At 36.0% G+C, this 21,283-nt stretch overlaps 1 protein-coding gene across 2 annotated transcripts in view; it reads right to left on the minus strand.

Moving 5' to 3' along the window:
- The window catches only part of DMD (dystrophin), a gene marked incomplete at its 5' end in the record, with an annotated part of 2,126,456 nt that overhangs the window by 1,596,229 nt on the left and 508,944 nt on the right, over window positions 1-21,283 (minus strand). For both annotated transcript variants that reach the window (XM_082864911.1, XM_082864910.1), the window contains 2 exons: window positions 12,214-12,345; window positions 13,593-13,774. In XM_082864911.1, coding sequence (XP_082721037.1) covers window positions 12,214-12,345; window positions 13,593-13,774 — 314 coding nt within the window. The remainder of the gene's footprint in view (window positions 1-12,213; window positions 12,346-13,592; window positions 13,775-21,283) is intronic.

Genomic DNA, 21,283 nt, shown 5'->3' on the forward strand with positions numbered 1-21,283 from the left:
GGGAGCTTCTTGGAAATGCTTCCTCATTCTTAAAGGAGGCATACATTTAGATTATGATATACATGTATTAATCTATATATATGGTTTCAACAACTGAGTAGCTTCTGGGGAGAAACTTAAAATTGTTCTCAACTTTCCAATTTGCACCAGTTTTATTAGGATCAAAGTTTTAAAAAGAGAACTAGAAGAAACCATGGGAGAATCTTTTTTAAGCACCCTTTCAATAGCAGTCATTTATAAACATGAACTCCCCTGCCAACAAAAAGTCATTAAAGATTAAAGAATTTCAAACAACATAAAATAACATTCTGAATGGAGAAAAACACCACAAATTAAAAAGACAAGTAGCAAACTGAAAATTATTTGTATTCCATGTCACAAAAAATGGCTAATGCCTTTAATATATAAATCAGTCCCACAAACTGATAAGAACAGATATTCCAATTGATAAAAATTGGGAAACATGACAATTTCCCAGAAAAAGAAATCCTACTTGTTCTTAAACACATGTAAAGATGCTCAGTCTCTCTCACAGTAAGAAAAACTGCAAATACTTGAAATTTCACTCTCTCTCACACACACACACACACACACACACACACACACACACATACATACATAAGGGGTGGCAAGGATGAGAATATTTAATTTTAACTGACTTTTATCCTTTTTATTTTTCAATCATATTCAGGCATATCCTGCAGCAAAAAAAAAAAAAAAAAAAAAGTTAAATAAAATTGATATATAGAACTTTTGCTGAGACTACTTCCTTCAATTTATCATTCAACTCCTGAAACATGCCATTTAGTGTGAGGTAGAGGATCCTTGTGCAGATGTGAGAGGGTGTGCAGATTGGTATGTATGCATGAAAGAGAGAAAGAGCAAGAGGCAAGAAGGAGGAGGAGGAAGTAAAATAATTGAACAGCATAATTTAAAGACATGCTCTAAGGCAAGATCCGGATGCAAGGGGGATTGTATAAAGGAAAAGGGTCATAGATAAGATTGACAAGGTTTGCCAGATTAGATAAAGTTGAAAAGCACACTAACAGACAGGAAGGAAAAGGTGCTAGAAATAATCCACAGTAGCAATGGGTAGGAATTAAGAACCAATTAGGCATGAGGGAGTTCAGGGAGGAGTCACACATGGCTAGATGGGTTCAAGCCTGGGTGAGAATAAATGTCAGAAGAGACACTTGGCCCCATGGGCCAAGATGAGGTCAGCTTTAAATATGTTGAACTTGAGGTTATGGTAAGACATCTGTGCATGGAAACTACTAGCCAGCAGGCAGATGAAAATTGTTGAATTGGACCATTTCAGGGGTAGGGCCAAAACGCTGAGAAGCATGAATTGTGTCTGAACAGACACAAACATTGAGGGCATGAGCACACTTTGTATAATGGGCACTTCCTTTTGTTCTAGTTTGTGAGCATCTAAATGTCATTTTTAGCTCTACAGTGTTATCCACTGTATCTCCATCTAACCATATACTTTATAAATATTTGTCATCTAAAATATATAAAGATAACTGTTTTCTTAACTTCAACTTTAATTATTTTGAAAAGACCCATAAGTATGTTTTTTTTTCTATTTTTCCCCTTTGTTATTAGAAGAGCCAATTTTATGGTTTGTGTGTAATTACTACTTTTGCAATGTTTTACAGATTTTTATAGTATGGAGGCTGTTTCTCTGTAGTGTTTCTACATACTTTATGTTTAGTATCTCTATTTTAAATGTTCAATTGCTTATCTCACAAATGCATAAATAATTATTTACCTGTCCTGCTGGTGACGGGCAGATGGTAGACAGCTATTGTTCATCAGGCAAAGAGGAAGAAGAGAAAGATTTTTCTTCCCAAATGCTTTCCAGCATTTGTAAGTATTAGAAGACTAAGGATAATGGTGATGAAAAAGGAAGAGAGCCTCTGGCTGATCTGGCTGGGAGTTTCAAATAGCGAAACATCAAAACTCTACTGGAAGTCATGACACCTGCTTTGAGTCCCAGTTCTGCCAGTTACTTGCTGCTTACACAAAACCTTCCCTCCATTAAAATTCCTCCTACGTTAAAATGAGCCTAATAAGATCATTCCACAGGTTTATCGCAGTGGTCAAATGAGATATGTACTCAAAAGGCTTTTAAAAACTGCAAATGTTAGATAAAGAAGAGAGGTGCTCCTTTTTTGCTCTGGCAAGATTGAGAGGGATGTGATTCCCTTTTATTCTTGTAAAATTATAAGAGTATAGGCAATGTATGGATAACTTTCCAAAGCCTGATTCCTTTACTTTGTGAGCTTCTTAGAGAGCAGAAGACATTATTTGGGGCTCAAAATGTTTATTAAATGAACGTGGGCATCTGTGCCTTAAGCTGTGCAAGGAACACAAAGATCTGCCTTTATAGGCAGAAATATAGGTATGTCCTTATTCGTTTGTTTATTTTTCTTCCATGTTGCTTCCAGCATAAGGGTAGTTTCCCAATGTCTCTAGAAGAAGGATGAGGCTCGTGTGCAGTTAACACAAGAGGAAGGGAACAATCTGATACTTCAGGGCACCTTGGAAAAGCCATGTGATACCAGTCTTACTGTTAGCTTACAGGTAATGGATGCCCTCCTAGTATCTGCATCCCAAGGTATTAGACAGTGGCAGCCAGAAAATCACCCCCTCAAAGATGTTCATGTCCTAATCCCTGGAACATATGAATATGTTACATTATATGGCAATGAAGAATTAAGGCTGCAGATGAAATTAAGTTTGCTGATCAGCTAGCCTTAAGATAGACAGTTTCCTGTGTTATCCAGGTAGGCCCTATGTATTCAGGAATCCTTAAAAGTGGAAGAGAGAGGCAGAAGAGTAGGTCAAAGGGATGTGATAAGAAAGACTCAACTTGCTCTTGTTATCTTTGAATATGTCAGGGGTCATGAGCCAGGGAATGTGGACAGCCTTTAAAAGCTGGAAAAGACAAGGAAATATAATCTCCCTTAGAGCCTCCAGAAGGAAAGCAGTCCTGCTGACACCTTTTTATAGCCCAGTGAGAACCATGATGAACTCCTAAACCATAATAAATGATAATACAGTTGTGTTGTTTTAAGCCACTAAATTTGTGATTATTTGTTACAGCCATAAGAAAACTAATATATCGATTCATAATCAGTTAGAAGAATGGCTTCATCCAAGAGATATAGGCTTTTGTCCACATGAACATAAACGATTCAGTGTAGGTTTATTACGTGTCACAATGCAGTTAGCCCCTCACTTTCATTCTCTCTCGAACCCACCCCAATCAGCAACACCTCCAAAAAAACACACTCCACTGAAATTGCTCTTATCAAAGCAAATATCAGCTAGAGTGAGCATATAACTTATTGGCCAAAATGGGACAGAGAGTGAATAGAGGTGTTTAGAGAGCGAACAGAGGTGCTATTAGTAAATCCACTGTGATAAATGCTATATGTCAAGATTTCCCAGGGGGCTTATCCCACTGACATTTCACTGGTTAATTTTCAACACTAATGTTACTTGAACTAATCAGCAATACTTAATGCTGTTAAACACTCTTCTCTCCCTGAAACACTTTCTCCTCCTGGCTTCTACAATACCACACACTCCCCCTTTTCATCTCTCCTTTCTAGCAATCCTTTTTATCTCTTTTGCTGATTCCTTCTCATCTCTAAGTCTTAGGTGATCTCATCCAGGTGACTTTTTTTCTTAGGCGATCTCAGCCAGGTCAATGGATTTAAATACTATCTATGCTGTTGATGACTTCCAAATTACTTATCCTCAACTCTGATCTTAGAACCCCAGCTTTATGTATATTCAAGTCTCATAAGCATCTCAAGATTAGTATGTTCAATGTGATACACTGCATTAACAAAATAAAGTTTAAAAATCATATGATCATCTCAGTAGATGCAGAAAAAGAATTTGACAAAATTCAGTATCCACTCATGATAAAAACTCACCACAAAGTGGGTACAGAAGGAACTTACCTCAACATAATAAAGACCGTATATGACAAGCCCAGAGCTAAATACTTTCTCCCATTCTGTAGGCTGCCTTTTCATTTTATTGATGGTTTCCTTTGCTGTACAGAAGCTTTTTAGTTTGATGTAGTCTCACTTCTTTATTTTTGCTTTTGTTGCCTTTGGCTGTGGTGTCAGATCCAAAACATCACTGGCAAGACCGAAGTCAAGGAGCTTACAGACTATGTTCTATTCTGGCAGTTTTATGGTTCCACGTGTTACATGCAAGTCTTTTATCCATTTTGAGTTGATTTTTGTGTGTAGTGTAAGACAGTAGTCTAGTTTCATTCTTTTGCACATTCCTGTCTAGTTTTCCCAGCACCACGTAATGAAGAGACTGTCCTTTCCTCCTCGTATATTCTCAGCTCCTTTGTTGTAAATTAACTGACCATATATGTATGGGTTTATTTCTGTTAAAATGTCCATATACCCAAAGCAATCAAGAGATTCAATGAAATCCCTAACAAAATTCCAATCACATTTTTCATGAAAATAGAACAAACAATCCACAAAAGACACCAAATAGCCAAAGCAATCCTGAGAAAGAACAAAACTGGACACATCAAGCTCCCTGATTTCAATTTATATTACAAAACTATAGTAATCAAAACAGCATGGTATTGGCATAAAAAACAGACACATAGATCAATGAAACAGAATAGTGAGCCTAGAAATAAACCCAATCCCTATCGAAATTCCAATCTCATTTTCACAGATATAGAACAAACAATCCTCAAATTTGTATAGAACCACAAAAGACCCAGAACAGCCAAACCTATTTGCAAGTCATATATCTGATAAGGGATTAATATCCAAAATATATAAACAACTCATATAACTCAACAGCAAAAAACCCAAACAATCCATTTAAAAATGGGTATAGGATCTGAATAGACAGTTTTTCAAAGAAGTCATAGGCAACAGGCACATGAAAAGATGCTCAACATCACTATTCATCAGGAAATGCAAATCAAAAGCACAATGAGATATCACCTCACACCTGTTAGAATGGCTATTATCAAAAAGACAAAAAATAACAAGTGTTGGTGAGGCTATGGAAAAAAGGGAACCCTCGTGCACCGTTATTGTGAATTGAAATTGGTGCAGTCACTATGGAAAAAAGTATGGAGGTTCCTCAAAAAATTAAAAATAGAACTACCATATAATGCAGCAATTCCTCTTCCAGGTATTTAGCCAAAGAAAACAAAATATTACCTCAAAAAAGAGGTTTGCATCGCCATGTGCACTGCAGCATTATTCACAATAGCCAAGAAATGGAAACAATCTAAGTGTACATCAATGGATGAATGCATAGAGAAAAATGTGACACACAGACACACTCACATACATACATACACACACAATAGAATATTATTCAGCCATAAAAAAGAATGAAATCTTGCTATTTGCAACAACAAGGAGGGACCTTGTGGGCATTCTGCTAAATTAAATAAGTCAACAAGAGAAATACCATGTGATCTCACTGATAAGTGGAATCATAGATACAGAAAACAAATTGGTGGTTGCCAGAGGCAGGGGGTATGGGGTGGGCAAAATGGGTGAAGGGGGTCAAAAGGTACCCACTTCCAGATAAAAACTAAATACGTCATGGGGACGCAATGTACATAATCTACAGCACGGCAACTGTGGTTAATGATACTGTATTGCATACCTGAAAGTTGTTAAGAAGGTAAATTTTAGAAGTTCTCATCCCAAGGAAAAAAAATTCTGTAACTACGTATGGTGACAGAGGTTAACTAGACTTACTATGGTGATCATTTCACAACATATACAAATATAGGATCATTATGTTGTATACCTGAAATTAATATAATATGTCAGTTATACTTCAACTTTAAAAAAAATAAAGTTTAAGAGATTAACATGTTCAAAACTGAGCTTCTAACCTTACTCCCAAACCTGCTCCTCCTATAGTCTATTCTATTTTGGTTGGCGGCAACTCCATTCTTCCTATTGTTTAAACAAAAACCTTGCAGTAATCCTTGGTTTCTCGAATTCTTTCATAACTCACACCCACTATGTCATATGGAGCATGATCTTGATGAAATGGTGGCCTCCAATTCTGCTACTAGGTATGCCATCCCAGAGAGCATGAAACAGAAAGGCTCACCAACGAAATTAATATGTTCAAATCCCAACATTTATTAAATCATTTTAAAGCATATGGAGAGAGGCAAGGTGAAACAGATGGAAGGTGTAATGCAATTAGGATAAGGTCAAACAGAAGAACCACCATGCTATTTAAATCTTGGGTTATACAATATCCGTACGTTTTGCTGTATCAGCCTTCCCTGTTGATGGTGTGGTAGACAGAACCAGAGGTGAGATTTGAGCAAGACACATTCTTAGGACAGAATGTACCTAAGATGACCACATACACTTGCTCTACTGGAAAGATGCAGGGGCAAGTATAGCTGACCTGTAGCTGTAGCTCATCAGTTAGTCTGCTAAACAGTTATAGGATTTATTTGCATTTTTTATTTAGAGCACTTGGGAGGCCATAAGATATACTGAGTATCATTAATCGGTGGCCAATTTAGGAATGATGAAGCTGCCAGCCTAGAGGTGATATCATCATACCTTATAATTTGGTCTTTTCATCTCTTTCCATCCATAAACAATATTCTTGTGTATTTCACTATTTATTCCATCTATTTTTAACATGTGTAATAGGTCAAGTTACTATCTAAAGCTGACACACATTTTGACCTCTGCCTATGTCTCACAAGCTATTTGCTCTTCATCAGCTAAATTTAACACATAGGTTTCACTTATATTTCATAAGCTATTATTGAATAGTTTATTTACACTCTAAGTTTAATGCCTCTTGGAAGTATCATCTATCATCTTTGTTTTCTTATGACACAGTTAAATATTCTCAAAAAATACAGCTAACATGTGTTCCATATTGAATTGGCAAACCCTGCAAGTTATCCAAAACATATCCAGAATTCAATTACTATGCATCATTCTCACTGATAGAACCATTATGAAAAACAATATGGACATTTCTCAAAAATTAAAAAATAGAACTACCATATGATCCAGCAATTCCACTTCTCAGTACACATCCAAAGGAAACTGAAAACAGTATCCCAAAGACACATCTGCACTCCCATGTTCATTGCAGCATTATTCACAATAGCCAAAATATGAAAACAAACCTAAATGTTGGCCAACAGATGAATGAATAAAGAAAATGTGGTGTGTGTGTGTGTGTGTGTATACACACAAACACATATATACACACAATAAAATACTATTCAGCCTTAAAAAGGAAGGAAATTCTGGCATTTGAGACAACATGGATGAACCTGGAGGACTTCATGCTAAGTGATATAAGCTAGATACAGAAAGACAAATATTGCATGATCTCATTATCTCATTATATGTTGAATCTTTAAAAAAAAAAAAAAAAGCCAAACTCATAGAAACAGAGAGTAGAATGGTGGTTCACCAGGAGCTGGAAGGAGGGAGTCATGGGGAGTTATTTTTTTAATGGATACAGAGTTTCCATTTTGCAAGATGAAAAGAATTATGGAGACAGATGTTGGTAATGGTTAGATAATTTTATGAATGTACTGAATACCACTGAACTGTACACTTACAAATTGTTAAAACGTTGACATTTACATTATGCGTATTTGACCACAATAAAAAAAAAATGGGGGGGGGGAGAAAAATAATCCAAATCCAAGCCTCTGCCATATCCTGCCTTGATTACTGCAATAACATTCGAACTAGTCTCCTTGTTTCCATCCTTATTCCTTTGGTCTATTCTCCACAAAGCAGCCATGTGGAAATAATGTGAGTTTATGTCATTCCTCCAATAGCTTTCTACCTCATTGGTAATAAAAACCTAAGTCTTCACCATTACTTACAAAACCCTATGTGATCTGGTCCACTACTACAGCTCAGACACCATCTCTTAGCACTGTGCCCCTAACTTGTACCTTTCCTTGAACAGTCCAAATAAATATCCCCACAACTCAGGGCTTTTGTACTATCTGTGTTTCTTCCTCATGGGTTTATCTTCCCAAAGGTACCCATACCTCTTTCCAGTCTTTACTCAATATTTACTTTGTTAATGAATCCTTCTCTGACCACCCAAACTGATATTTTAACTTTTCTCCACCATGTACTACATATTCCACCATCCTCTTTTACTTATTTTTTCTTTTTAGCATTTACTATTGTACTTACTACTAAATTCTACTTTACTTAATGCATGCTATTTTCATATTATTTGAAATGTTATTTTACTTATTTATACTTGTTCATACTATGACTCTCCCATGAACACATGTCCTCAATTAAGGCAGGAATTATTTTGTGTATTTGTTTACTAATGTGTCTTTTGATCCTATAATAATACCTGGCACATAGTAGGTAATTAATAAATAAGTGTAAAATGATTACATAAATTAATATCACGCCATGTGTGAGAATCATAGTAGAGAAAATACAGTGGTAGTTAGTATAATTAACATGGGCTTGGAGTCAGATAAATCTGAACTTAAATTCAGGCTGTGCCACTTATTGGTTAGGCCTTGAAATTTGGATTAAATTGGCCAATTTGAAAAGGAGATATAAGTCATTCTAGGCTGAGAGAACCATAAAAGCTAAGAAAAGAAATTGCTTGGCACTTGTGCAGGAGAGAAAGTGACTTAATTTGGTTGGAGTAAAGAAAACATAAAATAGATTAGTGTGAAATAAGCATGAAAATATAAATTGTTAATAGATCATGGAGCTTACTGATGAAATTTGGGAGAGTGGAGTTATTATAAAGGCCAAAGGAAGTGAAGAAAGTTTTGTGAATTATGTTATTGAAGCTGTTAATAAGAAAATCTAATATGATTTAGAGGGGATTAAGCTAAAAAGAGTGATATTGATTGCAAAGCTATTTCTGTAATCTAGAAGACATGTAGTGAGAGCCTGAATCAGAGGGTATTTATGAATACTGAGGGAACATAACTTAATGGAGAAATGCTGTGAAGAAAGAATTGACAATACATATTTCATTACTCAATAGCAGATCACTACAGAGGCAAAAGAGTATGTCACATATTTAAATCTCAAAAACTGTTGAATAACATCCCCATTTACATAACAAAAAGGACAACAAACGAGTTTGTGAGCAATGAAACAAGGTTCACTTCAGGATGTAGGAGGTTTGAGAAATCAGTGGACATCAAGGTATAGATACATAGCAAAGAGTTGAAAATGAGGCTGTAACTCAAGAGAGATTGGAAGTGGTGAAAACATAAATACAATGATCATGGGCATACAGCTTCAAGTCAAGAGATTAAATCATATTGACAACAGAGAGCGTATACAAAAAAGAAGGTCAAAGGATCTCACATGAGACTCCTATGCTAAGGGAGTTGGAAGAGGAGGAAGAGCCAGATAATGAAAGAGACACAAGACAGTTAGAGGTGGAGAAGGAGCTGGTAAGTCTAGAGGCTATAGGAGAAGTACTTCAGTGACGGTACAAAGCCTGAGAGGTGATGAAAGACATTGGATTTGGTGACCAAGTATAATTATTTGCTGAATAAACAAATGTATAAAGCATAGACTACAAAAAATGGTCAGTGAAAGAAAATGTCACATGATAGTACATTAACAAGATAAAACGGAGTGGTATGTTTGGACAGAGGACGTGTGCCTACAGGAGTTTTGGCTAGGATGAGGTGCCAGGAGAAAGAGAGAAATGGAAAGTGAAAAAGATACTGGGGATGTTTGATATTAGATTAGGAGTAGAATGAGAGGCATGATCCAAGTCATAAAAATAGGAATTCAGTGTAACTATAAAAAGGATGTCCTCCATTGAAGAATGGGTGGTAGTTAAGTGATACAATGAAGGAAAAGTTAGGGTTCACACCAGAGAGTATTGCTTCTTCGTAAATTATGAGAAAAACTGATTTATAGGCAGAGATCCTGAGATAGGTCAGATCACTTCACCTCAACACGTTCACAAACTGCAATGACTATAAATCAGATTTTCTAAGTTGGGACAGATGGGGATACTTAATGTTTCTAAGATACTGGGAACTTTTACAATAATTTAGGCATTTTATGTTTCCCATAGGGAACAGTCTCCCACATGGCTCTCTCTTCTGTTATGGAAAACTGCACCCTTACTTATAGACCACCAAGTAAACACTTGAATGAAACCTTCCAATGGAACCCAATCTGGCCGATCATTGAAAGTGGATCAGATATAACCTGTAGGGGGCAGTACAGGCTCAGCCCCTCTGAGAAACTAGAAAAAATTTTCTCAGTAAATAGTTAAGACACAAATTTATCAAACCTAACTATGTGTAACACCATCTTCTGATGTGCTTCCTTTAGAAACAGGCAGGATATATCATTCCTCACCAACTGTGATTCATGTTTCTTCTTTTCTAAAGGGTAACAATAGGTTTATTTCAATGGCTTATGTTAAGTTAAAACAGATATGTGAACTGCTCAATATTTTATGATATATTACATATTTTGTAATATTTAGACAAAGGGAGAGTGAACAAATACAGTCTAGCAAAATTAAGTCCATTTATAATTACTTCATTAAGGAATCATACCTGAACAATGCCTTAATGAGATGGTAATGAGGTAAAAACATGCTGCCAGAATAGGCACTGGAGAAAACCTTCTGGAAGAGGCAGCTCAATAAAGTGAAAATAAGGAGGAAAAATACTCCTCTCTTTGTCTTGGCTAAGACTTCTTTATTTTAGGAGGTACAACACCTATTAAGTCTTGGAAGTTTCAATTGGAGGATGGTGATTTAAAAAAAAAAAAAAGCCTAAAGAGTCAGGGAGAGTCAGGAGGGTGGGAGGGAGAAGGAGGAGGAGCAAGGAAAGGGTGGGTACGCTTAAACTTAAAATGGAGATAAAAAATAGTACCTCCCACCTCTAAGAGTCATTATAAGGATTTTATTAGTTCCTATAATGTATACACATAGCAGTCAGTAATGTGTGGCAGAATTCTTTTTATTTACTGATAATGAAGAAACTGATTAGGTTTTTTGTTCAAGACTATACAACTTTGTGAACATGTGGATGGGAATTTAATTGAAGATGAGGCTGAGTCACATAATCATAACCATTCTCACTCATCTCCTCTGTTCAACCTTTGCAAGAAAACTAGCCAAGGATAAAGGGCATAACTATGCCCTGAAATACGTTCCCCTGGGGGAAGCTTTCAGTGTTAAAATTTTTCACGCATCAATTAACTGTGCCAAATAAATCACTAATTAAATACAACCACTATCTTAAAAAAAAATCGATGAGTCTCCAAAAATGTGTACTTTTCTCCAATGGGATCAAGACGATAACTTCTAAATTCCCATTCATTGTGTAGCATTGAGAAAAGTCACTTCTGCAAGAACTCTTCAAATTGCTCTTCTAAACAAAATAAATGAGATTTTCTTTTAAAAGGAAATTTTAGCAAATCCAGCAATTCTAGCACATGCCATTCCCATGCTCTAACATATACAAGGCTATAATTTCTTGTATTTTTAGGTTTTCTACAACACTGCAATAATGATGGAAAATGCTACTGAGAAGATTCATTACGTGGAAAATACTGAATGGTGCATAGAATCTGACCTGGTTTGAATGTGACTTTCTTGTATAAATACTACAGAGCCTGCTATCAAGTTTAAGTTGGCAAAATTAAAATCTATCATATGAAGAAGCTTACAGTTATATTTTTCTTAAATAGAATATAAGTACATACTTATACAGTGAAAATATAATAAGGGCAATATATAGAGTATATATTTCCTTTAGGTATCGATATCTAGAAAATCTCCCCAAGTAATGTGACTAGTAAATTTCATCCATTTTCCCATTCTTTTAAATGACCTCTCTTTAATGAGCTTTGTCTTTGGGTTGGTAGCCTTTATAAAAACTAATCTTACAGGTAATTATATAATGAAAGTACAAATCACTATTATAAGAATCCCCATTCATGAAGAATCAACATACGTTAAACTAGAGAGGTCTCAATAACAAAACAGCATCATGTGCAGTATCTAATACAACTGAGAACAATGAAACGGCTCCTGATGGCGGAGAAAAAAAAGGCACTGCAAATTCAAACAAACAAAAACCATGTTAGGTTATCTTGGGTGAAGAAGTTCTTTGGTTTGGAGAACAGAGAGTAAATGTTGACAGACCTGTGAAGGAAATGGGCTCCGTGTGGGGTCAGAGGTGGTGACATAAGCAGCCTGTGTGTAGGCATAGCTCTTGAACCGAGGCTTAGGAGAGGAAGGAGTTCGTTCATAGCCCTGTGCTAGACTGACTGTGATCTGCAGAAGGGTTCGGGGGAGGGGGACAGAGAGGAGGAGGAGACATGGTAAGTAACCCTGGAAGGACTGCTTTCCAACATACTAGAAAAAACGAATGTTAAATGGAAACAGTGAGATGAAAAATTTAATCCTAAATATATATAAGTGATATTAGAAACTGGTACACTCCAAGAATTGTGGTGCTCAATGTCATGTTGGAGAACAGGTAGTCAGGGAAGAGAGGAGGATGGGATTTAACCATAAAGATTCCATCCTGACACACCTCCAGCACTAATATGGGATGCTGCTCTTCAAACTGGCAAAAACAAGCAACCCAAAGCAATCTTCTCTGAACTCAAAGTAAACAAAACCAGAATTCATCACGTCAATACCTTGGAAAGGACTGAAGCTTTCATAAGCTAAATATAGAATTAGTTCAGTAGAGTGAGAAAATTAGGCCTGAGAGCTTTCCATGCCTTCAGCAGAAATTTTGCTAAAGGCTTTTTCATCATTGTTTGTGTCAAAGAAAGTTAAGGAAAAAAACACCCTAAATATACACCGTTGGGAAGAACTAGCAATGTAACAGAAGAATCCCACTGGATTCTGTACAATATCATAAAAGTCTTTATCATATGTATTCTCTATTTAATTTTTATTTAAACTATTTTAAACTAATTTTATCTTATCAAAAATATTACCTTGAGTATGCAAAATTTGTTACTACAACAGCAAGCTGCCACTAAAAATAAGAAAACATTATTAAACAGAGTACTTGCCTCTGCTCTTGGTCTAGTTCTTCGCTTTTTGCTCTAGTTGATGGAAAGTTTAATGTGTATATGAGTCTATCTTTTCACTTTACACTTTTTCACTTTACACTTTTTCACTTTTCACTTTACACAATGGAAATGCAATGTATTCTGTGTCCCATATTCCTATAACATGGTGCATATCAATAGCAGAGTATTTTAACAATATGCCTTGAAAACAACATTATTGTCCATTGTATCAGATGAAATTTAGGTTTACAGATTCCGCTCCCTCTCTCTCCCTCTCTCTCTCTCCAAATAGACACACAGACACACACACAAAGCTATATATACATATATTTTTGTACGTGTGTGTGAATATATATACATATATATATACTATGCTATATATACATACATGTGTATCCATCCATAGACAATATAGATATGTGTGTATGATATCTAAAAATCCATATAAAACAGAAAATATCATTTATATTAGCTATTCTTTCGATCTTTTACCTGTTGAGAATAGTGCATTTGATGATGTAACTGAAAATGCTCTTCTCTAGTAACTTTTGATGGCCTTGGCAACATCTCCACCTCCTGGATGGCTTCAATGCTCACTTGTTGAGGCAAAACTTGGAAGAGTGATGTGACGTACATTAAGATGGACTTCTTATCTGGATAAGTGGTGGCAACATCTGTAAGCACATTAACACCACACATCAATTTTTGGTTTCTATATTTGAGTGTCTAAAAGGGGAATGAACAAATCAATGTTACCGGAAGAAGACAGATTAATGAGCACTCGATTGTCCATGAATGTCCTCCAGAGACTAATTAGAACATGATAATCAGGCCTAAAATGTCCTTCCAATTTGGCAGACCAATGAGATGAGCACTAAAGTTAATTTCTTTTCCTTGTTCACATAAAAACTTCATTCGGCAATACTTTTTCCTAAGTCAAATTGCCAAACTAGCCCATCTAAGAGAGTGGTTTTCATTAGATAAGAAACAAAAATAAAAGATTGCATCTTCCTTTCCATGGAAAGTTATAATAGCATGTCAATTAAAATGGTGCACTGGTAATTAAACAATTACACCAAAGAGCTTAATGCCCTGGCTTCCAGTAAAGAAAGCTTGCACCTCCTAATCAAATTTTTGCTGGTGATTAAGCATGTAAAGAGCAAAATAATGTCTCTGTGTTGAAACGAACCGTGTATTTCTACAATCAAAATAAAATAAAACAACTATATACCATAAGAATAATGATTTGTAATATTCCTTAACTACATTAAAAATATTTCTTTACATTATGGTGCATCTGTTAAAGTCAGATGTTGCTTTCCTTCTTAGACGTTAGAGATAAACTTAAAACTCCTTCACATAAAGTTGATCTGACATTATGTCCTTTGCCACATCTAGGGAATGAAAGAAATCCAGCATTTAAAGTCAATAATAATTCGTAATAACACATATAATAAGTGGCAGCTCCTTCAAAAGCTTCTTTTGCTACTTGGCATCACAATTTACCCACTGTGCTCATTCCAGGGAACCAAATGCAAAAACAATCCTTTATGTGAAGAGTACCATTAATCCCAGAAGTGTTAAACATAAATCCTGGCAGGAGGCCAAGACAACTTAGCAGCAATGTGCCAGGCATTTTTCTTGCCATAAATTTATCCTAGCTCAGCTAGCATTAAAAGATCTGTTTTAAGTTAAATATGTATATTTTGGTCAGGTGTTCTGTTTATAAGTTAAAAAGACAACAGTCAAATTTCAAGTTCACAAGCATAAAAGGAGGTTGAACAGGTCACTTAACTCCATTACTTCGCAAGTCACAGGAACATGATTAATCAGAACAATTATTTTTAAAGCATTTTTAAAAAGAGTTACAGAGAAGCAAAAAGTTAGCTAAAGTTCCTTGGTCTGCTTCTATCCATGGTATAATACAGTCCTTCTTAATTTTTAATGTGCATATGAATCACCTGGGGATCTTTTTAAAATCAGAATCGGATTCAGTAGGTCTGGGTGGAGCGTGAGGCTCTGCATTTCCAGCAAGCTCCCAGGTGATGCTGAAGCTGCTGACTTGAAGACCATACTTTGAGTAACAAGGGTCGAAAAAAATGACACAGAAGCACGCTCTTATATTACCTTCTGCTTCGTTGTTTTGCTTACTTGTTTTCAAAAGATACTTACTGGACACTTAAATGCATAAGGCTTAAAGGTACAAAGTTATTGATATATAATACATATTCTCTGCTCCCTATTATAATTTAATTATTAGCCAACAGATGGTGAAGATAATTTTTTGCAAATATTTTTTAGGAAAGAACTAAAGAATACCTTGTGTATAAGTACTGCCTTTCTAAAAAAAAAAAATCTTACTAACTTAGCTTTGAAATTCTAAAATCTACCTTTCATTTGATAATTGTTTTTCAAGTGTTCATTGTATGGCAGATACTATACTTCTGCACAGTATGTTTTTGAAACTCTAGAATGTTTTCTTCCTTCTCACTAGTAACTAGTCAGTTTTATCTGACTATATTCAATTCAATTTAGAATTGTTTATTTTTTAGTGCATTAAATAAAACCATGCTGTGAGAAAGGCACTGAATTTTAAAAGGTTGTCTGTGTAAATAAAAAGTTCCATGACTATTTACTGCTATATTAGACATGTGCATATGTATGTCTGGCCTCAAATGCAAACCATGATCAAAATAAATAAAGGTAAAAACAGATCTAGCATTATTTCTATTGCCCCAAGCAAATGTCAAAAATTGTAGCATATTTTATCTACATAAAACACCTTTTGGATGAACGTGAATATTCATAAATATCAATCACTACAATCACTATTGGATCAAACCATTGATATTTTTGCCCCAATCTATTACCATCCCACCTCAGAAGCTGTACACGATTCAGCTGTACCAGTAGGTAGAATCCAGTATTTCTTTGTTTTTACCAAAAGGAATTTAGATATTCTAAAATATGTTGAATTCCTTCCAAATATATTTACTAAAGACCTATTAAATTTTAAATATTTTTAATAGATTATCCAGGAGATTAACAAGATAGAGAATCCATGGATTCTGCTTACAGTTTGGAATAATAAAATAAATAAGAAGAACAAAATAATTGCACTGCTAAAGAGAATTTAAAATGTGTTCCTCTAATTGGCATAGCCAGTGCTTTAATATGTTCAGAAAAAGGAAGAAAGCATACATTACTAGAGGATCAGAAAATTCTTTATGAATATAAAACTGAAATAAATTTGTATAGGGTTTCATTAGGGGAAAACCTAATGAAATGGAGAAAGGTATTCTAGGTAGTAGAAAAGCATGAGTAAAAGTGCAGAGGTAGGGACAGATTAGACATATTCTGGGAAGAGCGCCTTTGGGTGTCTTAGCCACAGAGTTGAGAATAGTGATTAACAGGAAAAAATGGGAAGCTTGTATGTGGAACACTAAGGGATCATCAATAGCAAAGTAGTCAATTTGGCCTTAGTTCAATAGGTTAGAGAGTAACTAACTACTTTTGATCAAGACTGTGACGCCATTAAAATTCTTGTAAAGTAAAACCATTAAGCGCAGAATGGAATGAAGGAGAAAAACACTAGAGGCAAGTAAGAGGCTGGGACCCAATCCAGATAGGAGGTGTCAGAGAACTAAAATAGGCTATGTAATGAAAACAAGGGGATGCATAATAGAAATTCTAAGACATCCCCAAAATAACTTAATTCAATTTCAGATCATTTACTCCATAGTCTTTGCGAATGCCTATATACAAAAACCTGCCCCTAAGTCCTGGGGGTACAAAGATTAATAAACTGAAAATGAAATGGAAGAAGGAGGATTGAAGGAGGAAACTGCTTGTTCTGTAGCCATGGTAACAAGTAGCCACCAACACAAGTTTCAATCTCATTTAATCAATTAGCAATTACCTGCCTACATGGTCTTGATCATGCTTCTGCAAGCTAACCAACATCAACCCGTCCCTTCTGAAACTGCCAATCTGAAGTGGACTTGTTCCAATGAACAAAATTCTGAATGCAAACCAATTAACAATGGTCTCACCTGAGTAACCAACCATGCTTCTAAAGGTGACATCAACCTACTCCAAGTCTGAATGTTCATAAATCTCTTGACCCCTGGGTTTACCCACCAAACCTAAGAATTTAAGGAAGGTGAGAATGATGGGATGTGATTTCCTTTTTTTTTAATTATAAGACATTAAAATACACAAATTGAAAGAAGTGGGTGAACCCCCAAAATAAGAACTTAAAATTATATAAAAGTTATCTTTGCACTAAAAACCCTATTATATAATGGGTTGATTGCCACAAAAGGTTAAATTAATAATTTCTAATCCAGTCTTTGAAACCAGTTCAGGATGGAAATTTTGACAACTCATAATACTGCCAGAAAATGTTATTTTATGAACAATAACACTGATTCTGATGAGTGTTTCTATAGTCACCAAAATTTTAATACTGAGGGGTATAATGGAACAAATACACCATTTAGGGAAATTGCATATTTTTCAAAGAAACTGAAGGCCACAGTGGTTTGATGGCAAGTTCAAAAGCTAGTTCAAGTCAGAATTGGAACCCAGTCAGTGCATCATACTTCTCAGTACCTTACCTTCATTTTTTCAAAGAAGGCTATCTTAGTGCATTTGAAAACCAAGTATCTCAAAGTCATTATCTAAATGATGACCCTGTGATCTATGTGGTTCCATTACCAAACATCACCTACACTCTCCATAGTAGTAGTGATTTCTATTTCTAATAAGTGAGGTATAACAAGAATAAATACACATAAAAATGCAATTTCAGCAGTAATCAAAGAAATGCAAATTAAATAAAGATGGAAGTGTTTAATTATACTCCATTGCCTATCAAATTATCAAAGAATGACAAAAGGATAACAATTAATGTTGCAGAAGTGTCAGCAATTTGGCCAAACTCCTACATTGCTGGAAGAGTATCAGTTGGTTCCAACATTACGAAAAATATTTTGGCTATATCTAAAAACAATCATATTCAATGACCCAGTAATTTTCCTTCTAGGAATCCACTACAAGGAAATAATCAGAAATTTAAAAGAAGATTTATATAAACAATGTGAAATTTAAGCCCTCTTTACAATTATAAAATAAATATTTATCACACAAAAAAGAAAAAAATTCAGACCATTCCAAATTGCTTGATATAAAACTAAAATTAGAAATGATCAAATATATAATTGTATGGGGACATACTGGGCCCTGAACCAAGATGGCAGAGTAGAAGGACGTGCTCTCACTCCCTCTTGCGAGAACACCAGAATCACAACTACCTGCTGGACAACGATCGACAGGAAGACACTGGAACTCACCAGAAAAGATGCCCCACATCCAAAGAGAAAGAAGAAGCCACAATGAGAGGGTAGGAGGGGCAAAATTACAGTAAAATCAAATCCCATAACTTCTGGGTGGGTGACTCACAGACTGGAGAACACTTATACCACAGAAGTCCACCCACTGGAGTGAAGGTTCTGAGCCCCACGTCAGGCTTCCCAACCTGGGGGTCTGGCAACTGGAGGAGGAATTCCTAGAGAATCACACTTTGAAGGCTAGTGGGATGTAACTGCAGGACTTCGACAGGAATGGGGGAAACAGAGACTCCACTCTTGGATGGCACACATAAAGCAGTGTGTGCATCGGGATCCAGGGGAAGAACCAGTGGCCCCGGGGGAGACCAAACCAGACACACCTGCTAGAGTTGGAGGGTCTCCTGGAGAGGCAGGGGGTGGCTGTGGCTCACCGTGAGGACAAGGACACTGGCAGCAGAAGTTCTGGGAAGTACTCCTTGGCATGAGTCCTCCCAGAGTGCACCATTAGCCCCACCAAACAGCCCAGGTAGGCTCCAGTGTTGGGTTGCCTAAGGCCAAACAACCGACATGGAGGGAACCCAGCCCCACCCATCAGCAGTCAAGTGGATTACAGTTTTACTGACCTCTGCCCTCCAGAGAAACAGTCACCTATACCCACCACCAGTCCCTCCCATCAGGAAACTCGCACAAGCCTCTTAGATACCCTCATCCACCAGAAGGCACACATCAGAAGCAAAAAGGACTACAATCCTGCAGCCTGTGGAACAAAAACCATATTCACAGAAAGATAGACAAGATGAAAAGGCAGAGGACTATGTACCAGATGAAGGAACAAGAGAAAACCCCACAAAAACAACTAAATGAAGTGGAGATAGGCAACTTTCCAGAAAAAAGGATTCGGAATAATGATAGTGAAGATGATCTATGAACTAGGCAAAAGAATGGAGGCAAAGATCGAGAAGATGCAAGAAATGTTTAACAGAGACCTAGAAGAATTAAAGAACAAACAAACACAGATGAACAATACAATAACTGAACTGAAAAATACACTAAAAGGAATCAATAGCAGAAAAAATGAGGCAGAAGAACGGATAAGTGATCTGGAAGACAGAATGGTGGAATTCACTGCTGCAGAACAGAATAAAGAAAAAAGAATGAAAAGAAATGAAGACAGCCTAAGAGACCTCTGGTCAACATTAAACGCAACAGAAAGAGAACAGAGAGAGAAAGGACCAGGGAAATATATGAAGGGATTATACTCGAAAACTTCTCTAACATGGAAAAGGAAATAGCCACCCAAGACCAGGAAGTGCAGAGAGTCCCATACATGATAAACCCAAGGAGAAACACGCCGAGACACACAGTAATCAAACTGGCAAAAAGTAAAGACAAAGAAATATTACTGAAAGAAGAGAGGAAAAAATGACAAATAACACAGAACACCCATAAGGATAACAGCTTATTTCTCATCAGAAACTCTACAAGCCAGAAGGGAGTGGCATGATACACTTAAAGTGATGAAAGGGAAGATCCTACAACCAAGATTGCTCTACCTGGCAATGATCTCATTCAGATTCGATGGAGAAATCAAAAGCTTTACAAACAAGCAAAACCTAAGAGAATGCAGCACCACCAAACCAGGACTACAACAAATGCTAAATGAACTTCTCTAAGTAGGAAACACAAGAAAAGAAAAGGACCTACAAAAATAAACCCAAGATACTTAAGAAAATGGTCATAGGAATATACATATCAATAATTACCTTAAACGTGAATGCATTAAATGCTCCAACCAAAAGACACAGGTTTGTTGAATGGATACAAAAAAAAAACCCATATATATGCTGTCTACAAGAGACCTACTTCAGACCTAGGGACACATACAGACTGAAAGTGAGGGGATGGAAAGATATTCCATGCAAATGGAAATCAAAAGAAAGCTAGAGTAGCAATACTCGTATCAGATAAAATAGACTTTAAAATAAAGAATGTTACAAGAGACAAGGAATGACACTACATAATGATCAAGGGATCAATCCAAGAAGAAGATATAACAATTATAAATATATATGCACCTAACATAAGAGCACCTCAATACATAAGGCATCTGCTAACAGGTAAAAAAGAGGAAATCGACAGTAACACAATAATAGTGGGGGACTTTAACACGTCACGTACAGCAATGGACAGATCATCCAAAATGAACATAAATAAGGAAACAGAAGCTTTAAATGACACAATAGACCGGATAGATTTAATTGATATTTATAGGACATTCCAACCAAAAACAGCAGATTACACTTTCTTCTCAAGTGCGCACGGAACATTCTCCAGGATAGATCACATAGTGGGTCACACATCAAGCCTGAGTAAATTTAAGAAAATTGAAATCATATCAAACATCTTTTCTGACCACAACACTATGAGATTCAAAATCAATTACAGGGGAAAAAAACCATAAAAAACACAAACACTTGGAGGCTAAACAATATGTTACAAAATAAACAAGAGATCACCGAAGAAATCAAAGAGGAAATCAAAAAATACCTACAGACAAATGACAAGGAAAACATGACGTTCCAAAACCTATGGGATGCAGCAAAAGCAGTTCGAAGAGGCAAGTTTATAGCTATACAAGCTTACCTCAAGAAACAAGAAACACCTCAAATAAACAATCTAACCTTACACCTAATGGAACTAGAGAAAGAAGAACAAACAAAATCTAAAGTTAGCAGAAGGAAAGAAATCATAAAGATCAGAGCAGAAATAAATGAAATAGAAACAAAGAAAACATTAGCAATGATCAATAAAACTAAAAGCTGGTTCTTTGAG

Source organism: Leucopleurus acutus, assembly GCF_964270905.1.
Source record: "Leucopleurus acutus genome assembly, chromosome: X".
In the NCBI taxonomy this organism is placed as follows: Eukaryota; Metazoa; Chordata; class Mammalia; order Artiodactyla; family Delphinidae; genus Leucopleurus; species Leucopleurus acutus.